Source organism: Chelonoidis abingdonii, chromosome 19 (genome assembly GCF_003597395.2).
Source record: "Chelonoidis abingdonii isolate Lonesome George chromosome 19, CheloAbing_2.0, whole genome shotgun sequence".
Taxonomy (NCBI): domain Eukaryota; kingdom Metazoa; phylum Chordata; order Testudines; family Testudinidae; genus Chelonoidis; species Chelonoidis abingdonii.
In genome coordinates this window covers 3,824,812-3,838,027 of record NC_133787.1, presented here as the reverse complement: position 1 = coordinate 3,838,027, position 13,216 = coordinate 3,824,812, and the positions used below count along the sequence as shown (strand labels likewise).

Genomic DNA, 13,216 nt, shown 5'->3' with positions numbered 1-13,216 from the left:
GAAATGAGTTTGAGGGACGGATATGAATGAAGAAAGGGAGGGAACTTTGGGCCATACTGGCAGCCTGGAGGAAGGTGTGAGAGAATCAAAGGGAATGGTGGGTGAGGATTGGGTTGAGCAAAGGGAATGAGAGGAGCAGAAGAAAGGGAGCACATCCTAAGGGCACTAGTGTTTGTGTTCCACTAATATCAAACGGTGACGATGCAGTCTAGTTCTGCTGCTGCTAGGATATAGCTAATGCTGGTAATGCACCATGTGGCTCTCCAGCAGGGGCTGAGAAAAGCCATCTGTGAAGGTCTCTTTCAAACCCACTTCCTAATGCACAGTGCAAACTCTGAACTATCCTGAGTCAAGTGAAGGCAATTCATGCAGACTCCTCCCTTGGTATCTGGATATGTTTCATACTTGCCACAAGTGCCACAATAAATGTTATAAGATACATTTGGGACAGAACTTCTGTGTTAACCTCACCCTATGAATGTCTAGCTCCTGACAGACCAAGCTCCTCACCGCCAGCTGCCTCCAGGAATCTGAGCAGATGTTTGGACACCCGGCCTGCTCGGCAGCCTGTGAAATCCAGCAGGGCATCAGTGAGAGAAACTGTCGCCAATATAATTGAGAAGCTGGGTGATGCAGATGAGAGTGAAGAGGTGGCTGATGTGGAGCAGCAAATGGAGGATGACAGTGCTGAGCAGGAAGAGGCTGTCAGTGAGGGTAAGAAGCGCTTTCAGTGCAGTGACAGAAGGCAAAGGAGTGCACTGCTGTGGTGCAAACCAATGGGCAGCAAGAGTCTTGGTTGGCAAAACATGACTTTGTCCCCCAGCAGGTTCTGGAGATAATCTTTTCCAAGTAACCTCAAAGGCATGGCTGATCAGGCTCTCTAAAGGGAGTCTCAGGCTGGCTGTCATGCTCATTTGCCTCTTCTTGTTTCACACACACTGACTGACAGTGGACTAAGTTTTCTGTTCACATGCTCTTGGCAGGTCTGTACAAGTACTGTATGTATATGAACAAACAGCTCCCGGAGAGAGGTGGATAACTTCCTTCCTGGGCAAGCCATGTTCCAGCTAAGCCCATTTCCTTTGTTTGAGTGTCCCAGATATCTAACTTTGCTTCACCTTGTTAGAGAGGACAAGCTGGCCAGGATTTTGTGTTGGGCACTCCCTTTACAAAAGTTCAGCAGAATAGCAGTTATCCCATGGTTCTGAGGCTGTTTCTGCCCTGGAATGGGGGCATCCTGTGGGGTCTCTTCTCTTTTTCTCATCTTGCTCCATTTTCATCCAGGGTGCCTCTGGCAAGCACATACCTGGAAACTGAAGCTGGTACAGAATGTGGCAGCTGAATGTTAAGTGGCGTGTCCTGTGGGAAGCACATAACCCCAACACTCTGGATTTTGCATTTGCTGTGTGTTGGGTTTCTGGGTGGAGCTTAAGGTGTTGGCTTTGACCTATAAAACCCTATATGAAAAAAGAGATTCCAGGTGAAAGACCTGCTCTGTCGCTGGGCTACGCTGCCATATTTGAGATCAGCACAGGCAGCTGATAAACAAGAGGGGCAACAGGCAGGCTGTTCTCTAGAATTAACCCTTCTCTCCTGTTGGTCTGAAATAGCACTATCTCTTCGCAACCCCTATCTTTTTGCCCAGGCTTTTGGGGAAGAAGCAGTGTGCACCAAAGGGCTGCGATTGATAATTGGGGTGGAGGGCTGTTTCTATTTCCTGGGTTTGGGAAGGTGGCTGGGTTTACCGCTGTTAGTGCTGGTGTGATGCACAAATGTGCCAAGAGTCCAGGAAAGCTGCTTGTAATCTATTGCGTACATCTAACTACACCCCCTCTCACCACCGCAGTTCGGGTGTGTATCTCTTGTTTTTATAGAGTCTTTTTGTTTTGAGCTGAAGTCTCTTCTTTGTCTACAAGGTTAGCTAGCACTTTACTTGCTTTAGGCAGTGATCTGTTCTGTGTAGGTGTAGGGAGCACAACAGGGATGACATTCTGGGTAGCCAGCTTATTAGTTCAATATCACTGAATCTGCTGCCTTTCCAAGCTCTGCAGACCATGTTCCACACAGTGGCTCCTTTAAACTTACCACACTGCCGCATAAAGGAAGAGAATGTAGGTCATGTTGGTCCTAGGATAATAGAGAGAAAAGGTGGGTGATCTGGTATCTTTTATTGGACCAACTTCTCTTGGTAAGAGAGAGAAGCTTACACAGAGCTTCTCTTCAGGTCTGGGAAATGGACTCAGTGTCATAGCTGAGTACAAAGTGGAAGAGATTGTGTAGCTGTAACGGTGCTGGTTCTGGCGGGACCCAACTGAGAGTGCCAATTCAGGACAAATTGCTTAAAACAGAGCAGTCACAGCCCAAGGCTGGGGTTTTTCCACCTCTAAGGCAAACCAAACCAGCCAGACAAAGAGGACTTTGGTCTCACCCCACTGGCTAACCACAGGTCGCACAAGCAATTCCCTAAGACACTCCAGTTTCCCAGTATCACCACCAGAACCACTTGTAATGGGGATGAATGGTTATGATAACCAACACCCCGGTAAAAAAGAAAAAAGTTTCTCTCGATCCCAAAGAACCAAGCCCCAGACCCAGGTCAATATACAGATCAGATCTTACCCACAAATCACGCTGTTGCCAGTCCTTTAGAATCTAAAATCTAAAGGTTTATTCATGAAAGGAAAAAGATGGAGGTGAGAGCTAGAATTGGTTAAATGGAATCAATTACACACAGCAATGGCAAAGTTCTTAGTTCAGGCTTGTAGCAGTGATGGAGTAAACTGCAGGTTCAAATCAAGTCTCTGGAACATCCCCAGCTGGGATGGGTCATTTCAGCCCTTTTGCTCAGAGCTTTCAGATTGTAGCAAAGTCCCTCCAGAGGTAAAAAGCAGGACTGAAGACCAGATGGAGATGAGGCATCAGCCTTATATAGGCTCTTCCAGGTGAAAGAACCTCTTTGTTCTTACTGTGGAAAATTACAGCAAAATGGAGTCTGCAGTCACATGGGCAAGTCCCTGCACTTTGCTGAGTTACAAGGCATATCTGCCTTCTCTTAGTGAGTCAGTTGTATAGCTGATGGTCCTTAATGAGCTATCAAGCAGGCTAGGCAGAGGTAACACCAACTTGTCTGGGATGTTTCCCAGAAGCATAACATAAGTTTGAAATACAGACAGTATAGAGCCAATATTCATAACTTCAACTACAAAATTGATACACGCATACAGACAGCATAATCATTACCAGCAAACCATAACCTTGTCTTAGACACCTCATTTGACCCCCCTTTATACAAGATTTGGTGCCATTACAGGACTTTGGTTGCAGCCATGTTCTATATGGTCCTAGTTCAAATCAATAACGTGACAGTAGCATAAGTAGTTAACACATATTTCAAGGTGAAGTAGCCCAGTAATACCCCTCCAGTCATAGGGGGGAAAAGAGGGAGAGGGGAAGGCAGCTGGGGGCACTGCTACTGGGTTATAGATTGTTGTAATAAGCCATAAATCTAGTGTCTCTGTTCAGTCCATGATTTTTAGTATCTAGCAAAGTTACGAATTTAAGTTCCCAGGCTTGTCATTTGAAGGTGTTGTGCAGATCTCCTTTGAGAATGCAGACTCAGAGGTCAGCTATAGAGTGATCATTTGGTGAGAAGTGTTCACCACCAGACAAAGCACTTCAAGGTATTGGGTTTGGGTCTCACTACTTCATCTTGTGCCACAGTATTGTTTAATTGTTTGTATTTCAGTGGTGTCTAGAGGCCCAAGCCACGATCGGGCCCTTTTGTGCTTGTTGCTGTACATATAGATACATAGTAAGAGAGAGTTCCTGCCTTGAAGAGCTTGCCCTGGAGATGGACAACGGAAAGGGCTCCAAACAGAGATGGAATGACTTGCCTAGTGTCACCCAGGGAATTTGTGCCAGAGCCTCAGTCTCCCGAGTCCTAGTTTGGTGCCTTAACCACAGACCCTCCTTCCTCTCAAGTGTTTAATTATTATATGGGGGAAACTGCAGGGTAATATGGAAATTAATTACAGGAGTGGTGTGTTAAAATCTTGAGTGCAGAGTTGCACTGAACCCGGAACATGATGGAATTTAAGGAAAAAACCTTGGAAAGTCCTTGCTGTCCTCGGCATTCGAATGGTTCAGCGTTGTGATGTTCTCTATCTAATTTTGGAGCTCCTGCCTGGAAATATAATTAAAGGAAGCTTTCTCCACTGACAAATTTCTAAACATGATTGACAATTATTTTTAGCTATACTGTGTGTTCTTCCCTAAGTAGGTAGTTTGCATCAGAAAACTGATTGCTGCAACTTCTTTCTAAAGCCCATTCAGGTGTATGTCCTCTTTTGGTTGTTTTTTTTCTCCTGGAGAAAAAGCCCTTATGTATCGCTGCTTGCTGCTCATCTGAGGAAAAATGCTTGTTACTTCTGTGTATCTGATCCGTAGAAGCGACGTTGTCAGTCAGAGGTTAGATATGAGAGGGCCTGACTTCCATTCTAAGTGGGATCTCTTGCAGTTTGCTTTCTGGGCCAGCCTGCTGTTATAAATGACTTGTTTTGACTGGATTGTAGCTGGTCATGTACAGGTTATTGACGTGGTGTTCTGATGTGGGGAATGTTCTTTTTGTTGCTGCTCTTTGGGAACTGAAATCTCCGTGTAGCTGATAAGGAGGAAATCTCAGCCTCACTTAGGTTTAAAGAAATACTTGGAGCTGTCAGGTTTGGAGAGAGCTGCTCCTCTCAGCTCAGGTTCACAATAAGGATTGATCGCTTTTTGCCATGCACAAACTGGCATATATTTGACAGTTCTTTAATTCCCATTGGCATTCCAGATCCCCTTCCTAAAGTAACTCTTGACACCAGCATTGTGGGCACCAGAAGTAAGAGCCGTAAACCTGCTTCTCTCACGTTTTCAGATGCTTTACCGTCTGAACTGGAATGAACATGGGAACAGCCTTTCCCTAGTTGCATACAGTTCTTCTGATGTGAGGTATTGAAACAGGCTGGGGACTGATGTAGAAATCCACAGTGAGATTCTCTGCCCTCTCGCTGCAGCTGCCCTGCTGGTGTCAAAATGTCCCTAGTGAGGTGGACATTTATAGGCGGCTTAAATGCCAGTCTGAACTAAAACCTCTAGTTTTATTTCTACTTCTCCATAGTGGCAAGGGCTGTTCTGTGTGTCCTTCAGACAGCTAGGCAGGCCAAAATGTAGGCCCTCTTCCTTCCAAATTCAATGGAGAGGAAGCCAAGTGGACTATTAGTAGCTTTGTGAAGTAGTTAGGGTAGTGAACTAGTTCTACTTCAACCCTCTAACCTTGGCCAAGTAACTTAAGCTCTGTGCCTTAGTTTTCCTAGCAACTATATTATTAAAAACCAGCACTATAGGTTACACAGCACTTTCCATACTAAAGACAGACATGTTCCTGGGGACTATTTGTCTGTCTCAAATGGGGGCTGAGGCTTAATGCATGTGAGGACAAGCCTTGGCCGAAAGGCCTGTCAAAGTAAAGCTTGTTTATTATCCCTTACCTAGTTGTCGAGAGCCCCAGAAGTGCTAGAACCCACAGCCTGAGCAGGCATTCTAGCGCCACGTCTGCTCAGTATCCTGAGAAATCTGGAAGGAAATTGACGAAGGAAGCTGTCGAACGGGAAGCTGAGCTAGATGGTGGAGCTGTAATAGGAGAGGTGGGTGACTCTGAAGAAGAGATGACTGAGGAGGAAGGTGAAACTGAGGAACCTGAGAGTGAAGGTAAGAATGCACTCATGTTGGTGGTAGAAGTCAGTTGGAGAGGCTGCCCCAGGGGCCTGTCAATAGACTGTGCAAGGGTTTTAGTAACAAGGTTACCACCCATGTTGTCCACTAGATTCCACTGTAGAATAATGTCCAGCTAGATCTCACTGCTGAAGAATATTCTTACTGTGATTTCTCTTGAATGAAAAGCAAATATTTCAGTGCTATTGCTATCTCCAATAGTCTAACCTAAGGACTTGTTAAAGGCTCAGTCCTGATCATTGGCCTGTCTCCTCCTAGTAACATCACTTATTCTTTAGGGGAGAGTTATTTGGTGTCAGATTAACCAGTGCTTTGAGTTGCCAAATCTCTGGGTTCTTGTCTAAGACCTAAAAAATCTATCCCTGGTAGTCTTAGCTGTAGGTTTCTCAGGACATATACTTTTGGTCCAGCTCCATCCAGTTACATGGATGATAGAAGCATTTTGTTTTTGACTAGCACAACACCCTGCATGAGCCAGGGAGCAGGAATTTGGGACAGTAGCCATGCTATGAAAATTCTCCTGCCTACAGAGACTGAAACTCACATATAGGTAGATTGGTGCTGTAATGTCAGGGCAGGCTCCACAGAGATCAGAGTGGTTGGGGTTATTGAAAGGGCTGAGCCAGCCAAAGAGTATATGGGCAGAGATGGTGACCTGACGTTATCACTCTTGATTCTGCATTACACACAGCAAGAGGGGCATCTGCCTCAGGACTCTCCTCTTCAGACAGCACTGACGGTTACTCAGTCTCTCAGGAGCACTCGTGTCTGCTTTCTTATTGAAGACGTAGTTCTGGGTTCTCCACCAAACAAGTCTCTGCCTGAGACAAGCTTCAGTGTCCTGCTTGACTGGTACAGAAATCTCCTAGAATGGGATGCCCTGTGGAGTGGGGGATTTGTGGGAAGGCATCCTAAAAAAGCAACTCCCCAATCTCCACTTTCGTCACTAGCAGCGGCAGCAGTGTAGGGTGGTCAGTCTGGCTGCACCAGAATGCCCACGTAGCGCATGTTGTGCAGAGGGGCCTACTGGGTTGCAGCTAGTGTCAAAAGAAATATTGTGGATGTACTAAACCATGCTACCAAGTGCACTGGCCCTTTAGGTGGCTCTGGCTGTAGAGTTGGTTGGGCCTGCTCCATATAATGCTGTTCGCGAGATGGGAGGAGAGGGGTGTAACGTTCAATAAAGATGGGGAGAGAAGTCGGACAAAGAGATCAAAGCCAAGCATCACCCTCCTAATCGTCTGAAGAGCCTAGCGTAGTGCTGCAGTTTGCCACCTTAGGCACTGGACCCCACCCCCCAAACGCCTAGGATTGCCTGCTCAGAAAGGGCTGACCTGAGGGACCCATTCTCAGAGGGACTCTTAGCGTCGCATTCAGTGTGTGGAGCGCTCAGTAGCTTTTCCCCTTCAGTGGATGACTACTGCACAAGACCCGTGGCAGTAGCACCCATTTTCTGTAACAGATTGTATTATTCTAGCTATTTGTAACCATTGCTAGGTTAAACTAATACCATATTGATCCTACAACTTCAGGCTTTCTCAGACTGCAGAGGAAACCAGGAAGCAAGGAGTCCCACCCACTCCCCCATTCCCCCCTCAGACATGGAGTCATTGTCTCATTTCTCCACTTAAACTGCTTTGTCCTTCATTATCCTGCTTGTAGGAGAAAAGCAGATGGAAGGTTCAAAAATGAAGCTGAAGTGGGTAGATAACAGGGTCTGCCCCAGATGAAACTTACCTGGTTGCTGCCCCTTCTGATAGAGACAGGCTCACAACCCTCCAGGATCCTGGTTTGGGGTCTCACTTCCACTTCTTTCGCCCTTCTATGACCTGGGCTTCAGCCGGCCGGCCCCTTCTGTGGAAGGGGGTGAGACGCCTTATCACCCTAAAGGCAGCTGCAATCCATAAGACTCAGTGTGGAACCAATGCGGTAGTTGCTGAGGACTCTTGTCATCCATACTGAGAGAGAAAGAGGCTACAAGACACTTACAATGTGGTCTGTACTGTGGAAAATTTGGCATCCTCACCCCCTTATGGGAGCATTTGCAGCAGGAACTCTAAACCACTAAAATCCGGGGCTTAAGTGTCTCGTGCTCTCTCTCCTCAGAGCTGTCCGTGAAGACACCTGCATTTGTCCGTGCTAAAGCGTATAGAGCATCTCTCTTGCTGTCAACCCCACGCACTCTGAAAACTGCTGCTTCCAGGTAAGTGTGAACCCACACTCCACAGTAGTCAGGCAGAGCTGGAAGCTAGCGTAGCTGCCAAGGCCAGACCCCAGGGGATTGTTCCCTAGCAAGTCACCCTTGGAGCTCTGTGAACTGTTAGGTGCTGCTTCAGTGGTGCAAGGGACTCTGACTTTGGCAAGTGGGTAAAGGCAGCTATTGAGCGACTGTTAATAAACTATTCTCCCAGGGCAGATCTCAGGCTGCAAGCCCTTCCCGTGAGCACTCATTGAACCTTTTCCTTTCCTGAAGGCTCTTCATAGTGTTGGAGGCAAATCAGGGGCACCAGATTCAGCAGCTAATGTAGTGCTACAGTAATGTATAGTAAATAGTCATAGCCCAGAATTGTAGCCCTGAGATGCTGGCAGGGCAAGGAAAGAGGCAAGTCCCTTTAGCGTGTTAAATGAACTGTGGTGTCTTGGATTTGGAAAGCCGCTGTCCGCTATTGCCCCGTGACTAGTGCTTTTCCCGGTGGACTGCACCTGACTGGAGACGCACAAGGCACCTCTGCCCTGGGTTGCTCTAAACCCATCAGGTTAATGGTTGATACCACTTGGCCAGCCACTTGCTTCATCAGAGCCAGCAATAAGAGGTTCTCATGCCCCTGGAGCTCAGTCTCTCCAGCCCTAGGACTATCTGGGTTTTGTCCAGCTTCTCCAGTGATATTGCAGTGGGTGATACTGTAAGTACTCGTGTTCATAGGCACCAATGCAGGCCCCATCAGCTATTTGGGGAGGGGGGGGGTTGCAGGGAGGGAGATTAGGATCAGCATTTTTTTTTTGCAGAGCCAGGAACCGCCCCCGATCAGCTGTTTCCGGCTCTGAGCTGCTGTGCTGATAAGTGTGGCCAAAACAGCCTTTCAGGCAGTGCTGTTTAGCTGGTTTTTGACCACCAGCCAGTCAGTGAGGGGAACTCTCCTACTGGGGCAGGGGCTGAGTGACTGAGTGCCACCGGTGCCCTGCCCCTACCCCAACCTGGGCAGCAGGCTGCTTTCTGTGGCTCTACCGCTGAGCAGCGGCCTGCCTCGCTTCAGCCTCTCAGACAGCTAAAGGTAGTAGCAGCAGCAGCAGGTAAGTGTATTTCAAAGGAGGTCTTGGGGTGAGAGTGGCTCGGGGGGGTGGGGGGGGACTGAAACCTCTTCCCAGCCCCATGTGGCTGTACTGAGAGCCAGCACCTGGCTGCTGGAGGGGTGGCCGTCTGCAATGGGGGGCACCGGCTGCAGCCCAGCTCTCTGCATCTGGCAGGGGGCTCTGTCAGAGGCTTTTCCAAAAACATCCCCCAGACCCCTGCAGCACAGAGAGACTGAGAGTACCAGGCCCCGCTGGGCAGCTGGACCGGAATGGGCATGGGGGGCTATCTCCTAGGCTTCTGCGGGGTGCAGTGCCCCCCTGCTTGTCCTCCCTGCCCAGGCAGAGATGCCTGCCTCTTGGAAACAGTGGCCACATGTCCATGCAGTGCACTTGGTCCCCCTCCCTGGCATCTGGTTGCCTGCCTCTTACTGGGGTGGGGGTGGGGGTGGAAGGGAAGCAGCAGTGGGGAAGGGTTGGGGCTGGGATGGGGGTGGGGGAAACACTCAAGCTATCAGGGGAAACCTTCCAAGCAGAACAATCTCTGCCTTGGGGTGTGGATGGACTAGTCTCCCAAGGGAAGGGCTAGTGTGACCCCTGCGGTACAAACTAGGCTGGAACGAGTTCCTGTTTAGTCTATGTGCTCTGGCAAACACAAGTCCAAGCATCATATTGGGGGGAGTGGGCATTGCTGAGTCCCAGGGTTGAGTAATTCTCTGGTGATGGTCATTGAATTGCTAATTGTCATTCACTTGCTGCACAGTGGCTGGTGATGGCTGTGTAAATCAGCCATTTGGTCAAGTGTCTTGTTGTTTCTGGGGAGTTGCCTTCTGGGCTACTCCCAAATTTGCAGCATATTTCATTAATACCATAGCGCACAATCTCATAATTTCATACACTTTAATGATATACATAGTTCAACAGAACAGTGGGTTTCAGTAAATCAGAACCTCTCCCATGATACCTTACATGGCCTGCTTTAGACGAACTGTAAAGAATATATATATAAATGATGAATATGGGGCTTACAGAGCACAGCACACCACTCCCTCGAGGTACAGAGCAGTGATTCTCAACCTTCTGTGCTAGTGACCCCTTTCACATAGCAAGCGTCTGAGTGCGCCCCCCCCCCAACTCACCTTATAAATTAAAAACACTTTTTATATATTTAATCATAGAATATCAGGGTTGGAAGGGACCTCAGGAGGTATCTAGTCCAACCCCCTGCTCAAAGCAGGACCAGTCCCCAACTAAATCATCCCAGCCAGGGCTTTGTCAAGCTGGGCCTTAAAAACCTCTAAAGAAGGAGATTCCACCACCTCCCTAGGTAACCAGTGCCTCACCACCCTCCTAGTGAAAAAGTGTTTCCCAATATCCAACCTAGACCTCCCCCACTGCAACTTGAGACTTTTGTTCCTTGTTCTGTCATCTGCTACCACTGAGACAAACTGAGCTCCATCCTCTTTGGAACCTCACTTCAGGTAGTTGAATGCTGCTATCAAATCCCCCCTCATTCTTCTCTTCTACAGACTAAACAAGCTCACTTCCCTCGGCCTCTCCTCTTAAGTCATGTGCTCCAGCCCCCCGTTATAAGTGCTGGATGTAAAGCAGGGCTTGGGGTGGAGGTTGATAGCGCGCAACCCCCATGTAATAACCTCACAACCCCGAGGGGTCCCAACCCCCAGTCTGAGAACCCCTGGTATAGAGTGTCACAGCTAGAAACTCCAAGACTTGGGGCTTTTAAAAGGAGACTAGACAAAACATGCAGTCAGGATCAGCCCTGCATTGGCAGGGAGATGGAATGAGCAAGGATGATCACAGGGGGCTTTTCCCCCTGTAACTTCTATAATTCCATCCCACTCTCCTGGCAGTACAAATTCTGGTACTCAAGACTTGGTGCATGGATCCCATATTGTCTTGCACTGGGATTGGGAATTAATGCCCTGATGTGCGACTCCTCCTCTTGGGCCAGTGTAGGTCCTGCTGCCAGTACAGCTATTTGCAGGTGCCCTTGTGTTTAGCTGAACCCTTGGACTGAGTCCCTGAGTGTCTCCCCACTAACTGAGAGCTAAACTGACACTACTGTATTCTCCTGCTCTGTGGATCCCAGCGTGCTTGTACTGTGAATTTTTGCCACGCACACGTGGCTGTATTTATCTCATTGTGCTGGTAGGGCTACTTGGTGTGATGATGACATTATGCTAAGATGAATCCTGAAAATAGTACCCTGGTGTGATGGTCACTCTGTGCTGTTCATGTGAATCCTGCATTTTTGTATGCTGTGTTGGTGTAGCCCTGTTGTTCCCAGGAAATTAGAGCGACAAAGTGGGTGAGGTAATATCTTTTATTGGAGCAACTTTTGTTGATTAGAGAGACAGACAGACAAGCTTTGGAGCTTTCGCAGAACTCTTCATCGGGAAGAAGAACTCTGTGAAAACTCCAAAGCTTGTCTGTCTCTCTCACCAACTGAAGCTGGTCCAACAAAAGATATTATCTCGCCCACCTTTTTATTCTAAGGTGAATAGCCTCCCTCTAAAACTGGCAGAGGTGCTTGGAGGAGGGGGCGGAGAGGAGCGAGCGGTGGGCAGGCAGGGGAAGGAGCTGAGTGGGTGGGGGGCGGAGTGGAGGTAGGGCCTCGGGAGGGCACTCACCGGCAAAACCAAAAGTCAGCACCTATGCTCGTGTTGGACGCTGCTCTGAACTGAGATGGCGAAGGATGCCTCCCAGCTGGGGCTGGCTATGCTCGTTCTGCGGTGCAGGATATGGTGAGGGATTGGTCAGTAGAAAAGCACAGTAATGTGTGACACAATGCAGAACGTCAGCCAGAGAAACCAGCATGTGCCTGTTTGACATCCAGAGAGAGCGTGGGAGTTTGGTGGTGCAGGTGGCCAGTGTAGGAGCCACAGCACTTGTGTTATGCCACCAGGGAATCCCCTTCTGTTGGTGCAGTCCTCCCTGACCAGCTACTCTGTCTTTAGGGCCATGATCTGCAGGATTGAGGGCAAAGTGCCTTTCACAGAACTGTAGAAATGGGACCTCAAGAGGTCATGTCCAGCCCCTTGCACTGAGGCAGGACCAAGTAAACCTAGACTGTCCCTGACAGTTTTGTCCAATCTGTTCTTAAAAACCTCCAGTGTTGGGGATTCCACAACCTCCCTGGGAAGCCTATTGCGGAGTTGAACTACCCTGAGAGTTAGAAAGCTTTTCCCAATATCTAATCTAAATCTCCCTGGCTACAGATGACTTTTTGTCCTACCTTCCGTGGATCACTTGATCACTGTCCTCTGTATAACAGCCGTTCATATATTTGAAGACTGTTATGGGGTCCCCTTCAGTGATCTGTTCTTTTCTTTTCTCAAGACTAAACATGCCCACTAAGAAGAAGACCTACGCTTTCCTTTGCCTGCCTTTTGCTCCTAATGTATTTAAATAGCCATTGCTTACTGCCTTTCATGCATCTAGCTAGATGCAACTCATTTTATGCCTTGGCCTTTCTGATTTTGTTTCCACATGCTTGTGCTATTCTTTGTACTCCATCTTAGCAACTTGTCCATGCTACCACTTTTTGTGGGATTCGTTTTTTATTTTCAGGTCATTAAAGAGCTCCTGATGGAGCCATATTGGCCTCTTACTATTCTTCTTTCCTTCACATTAGGATAGTAAGTTTGTTGAGCCTTTAATATTGTCACTTTGAGAAACTGCCAGCTCCCCTGGTCTTTCCCCTTAGATTTTGTTCCCATGGGACCTTACCTACCAGGTCTCTGAGTTTGCTGAAATCTTCTTTTTTTGAAGTCCATTGTCCTTACCCTGCTACTCTCACTTCTTCCTTTCTTTAGAATCATGAAATTGATCATTTTGATCATAGGCCTAACCCTGCACGGTCATTTTCACTCAAACTGCCTTCCACCTTCAGATTTGCAACCAATTCCTCCGTTGGTCAGAATCGCATCTAAAAGGGGCTGTCCCTGGTCACTTCCTCCAGCTTCTGAAACAAGTTGTCCTCAATACATTTCAGGAACTTATGTTTTGTTATATCACTTTTCTAGCAGATATCTGGGAAGTTAAGACCTGGTAGTAATAGTGGACTTTATGTGTTGCATATTTCTGTTTGTTTTAGAAATACTTCATCCGTTTCTTCCTCCTGATTTGGTGGTCT

At 47.8% G+C, this 13,216-nt stretch overlaps 1 protein-coding gene across 1 annotated transcript in view; it reads left to right on the top strand.

Moving 5' to 3' along the window:
• Nucleotides 1–13,216, top strand: part of CENPT (centromere protein T) — a 39,131-nt gene that overhangs the window by 20,748 nt on the left and 5,167 nt on the right. The window contains exons 9-11 of the mRNA XM_075073734.1: nucleotides 487–714; nucleotides 5,533–5,748; nucleotides 7,879–7,975. Of these exons, the coding sequence (XP_074929835.1) occupies nucleotides 487–714; nucleotides 5,533–5,748; nucleotides 7,879–7,975 (541 nt within the window). The remainder of the gene's footprint in view (nucleotides 1–486; nucleotides 715–5,532; nucleotides 5,749–7,878; nucleotides 7,976–13,216) is intronic.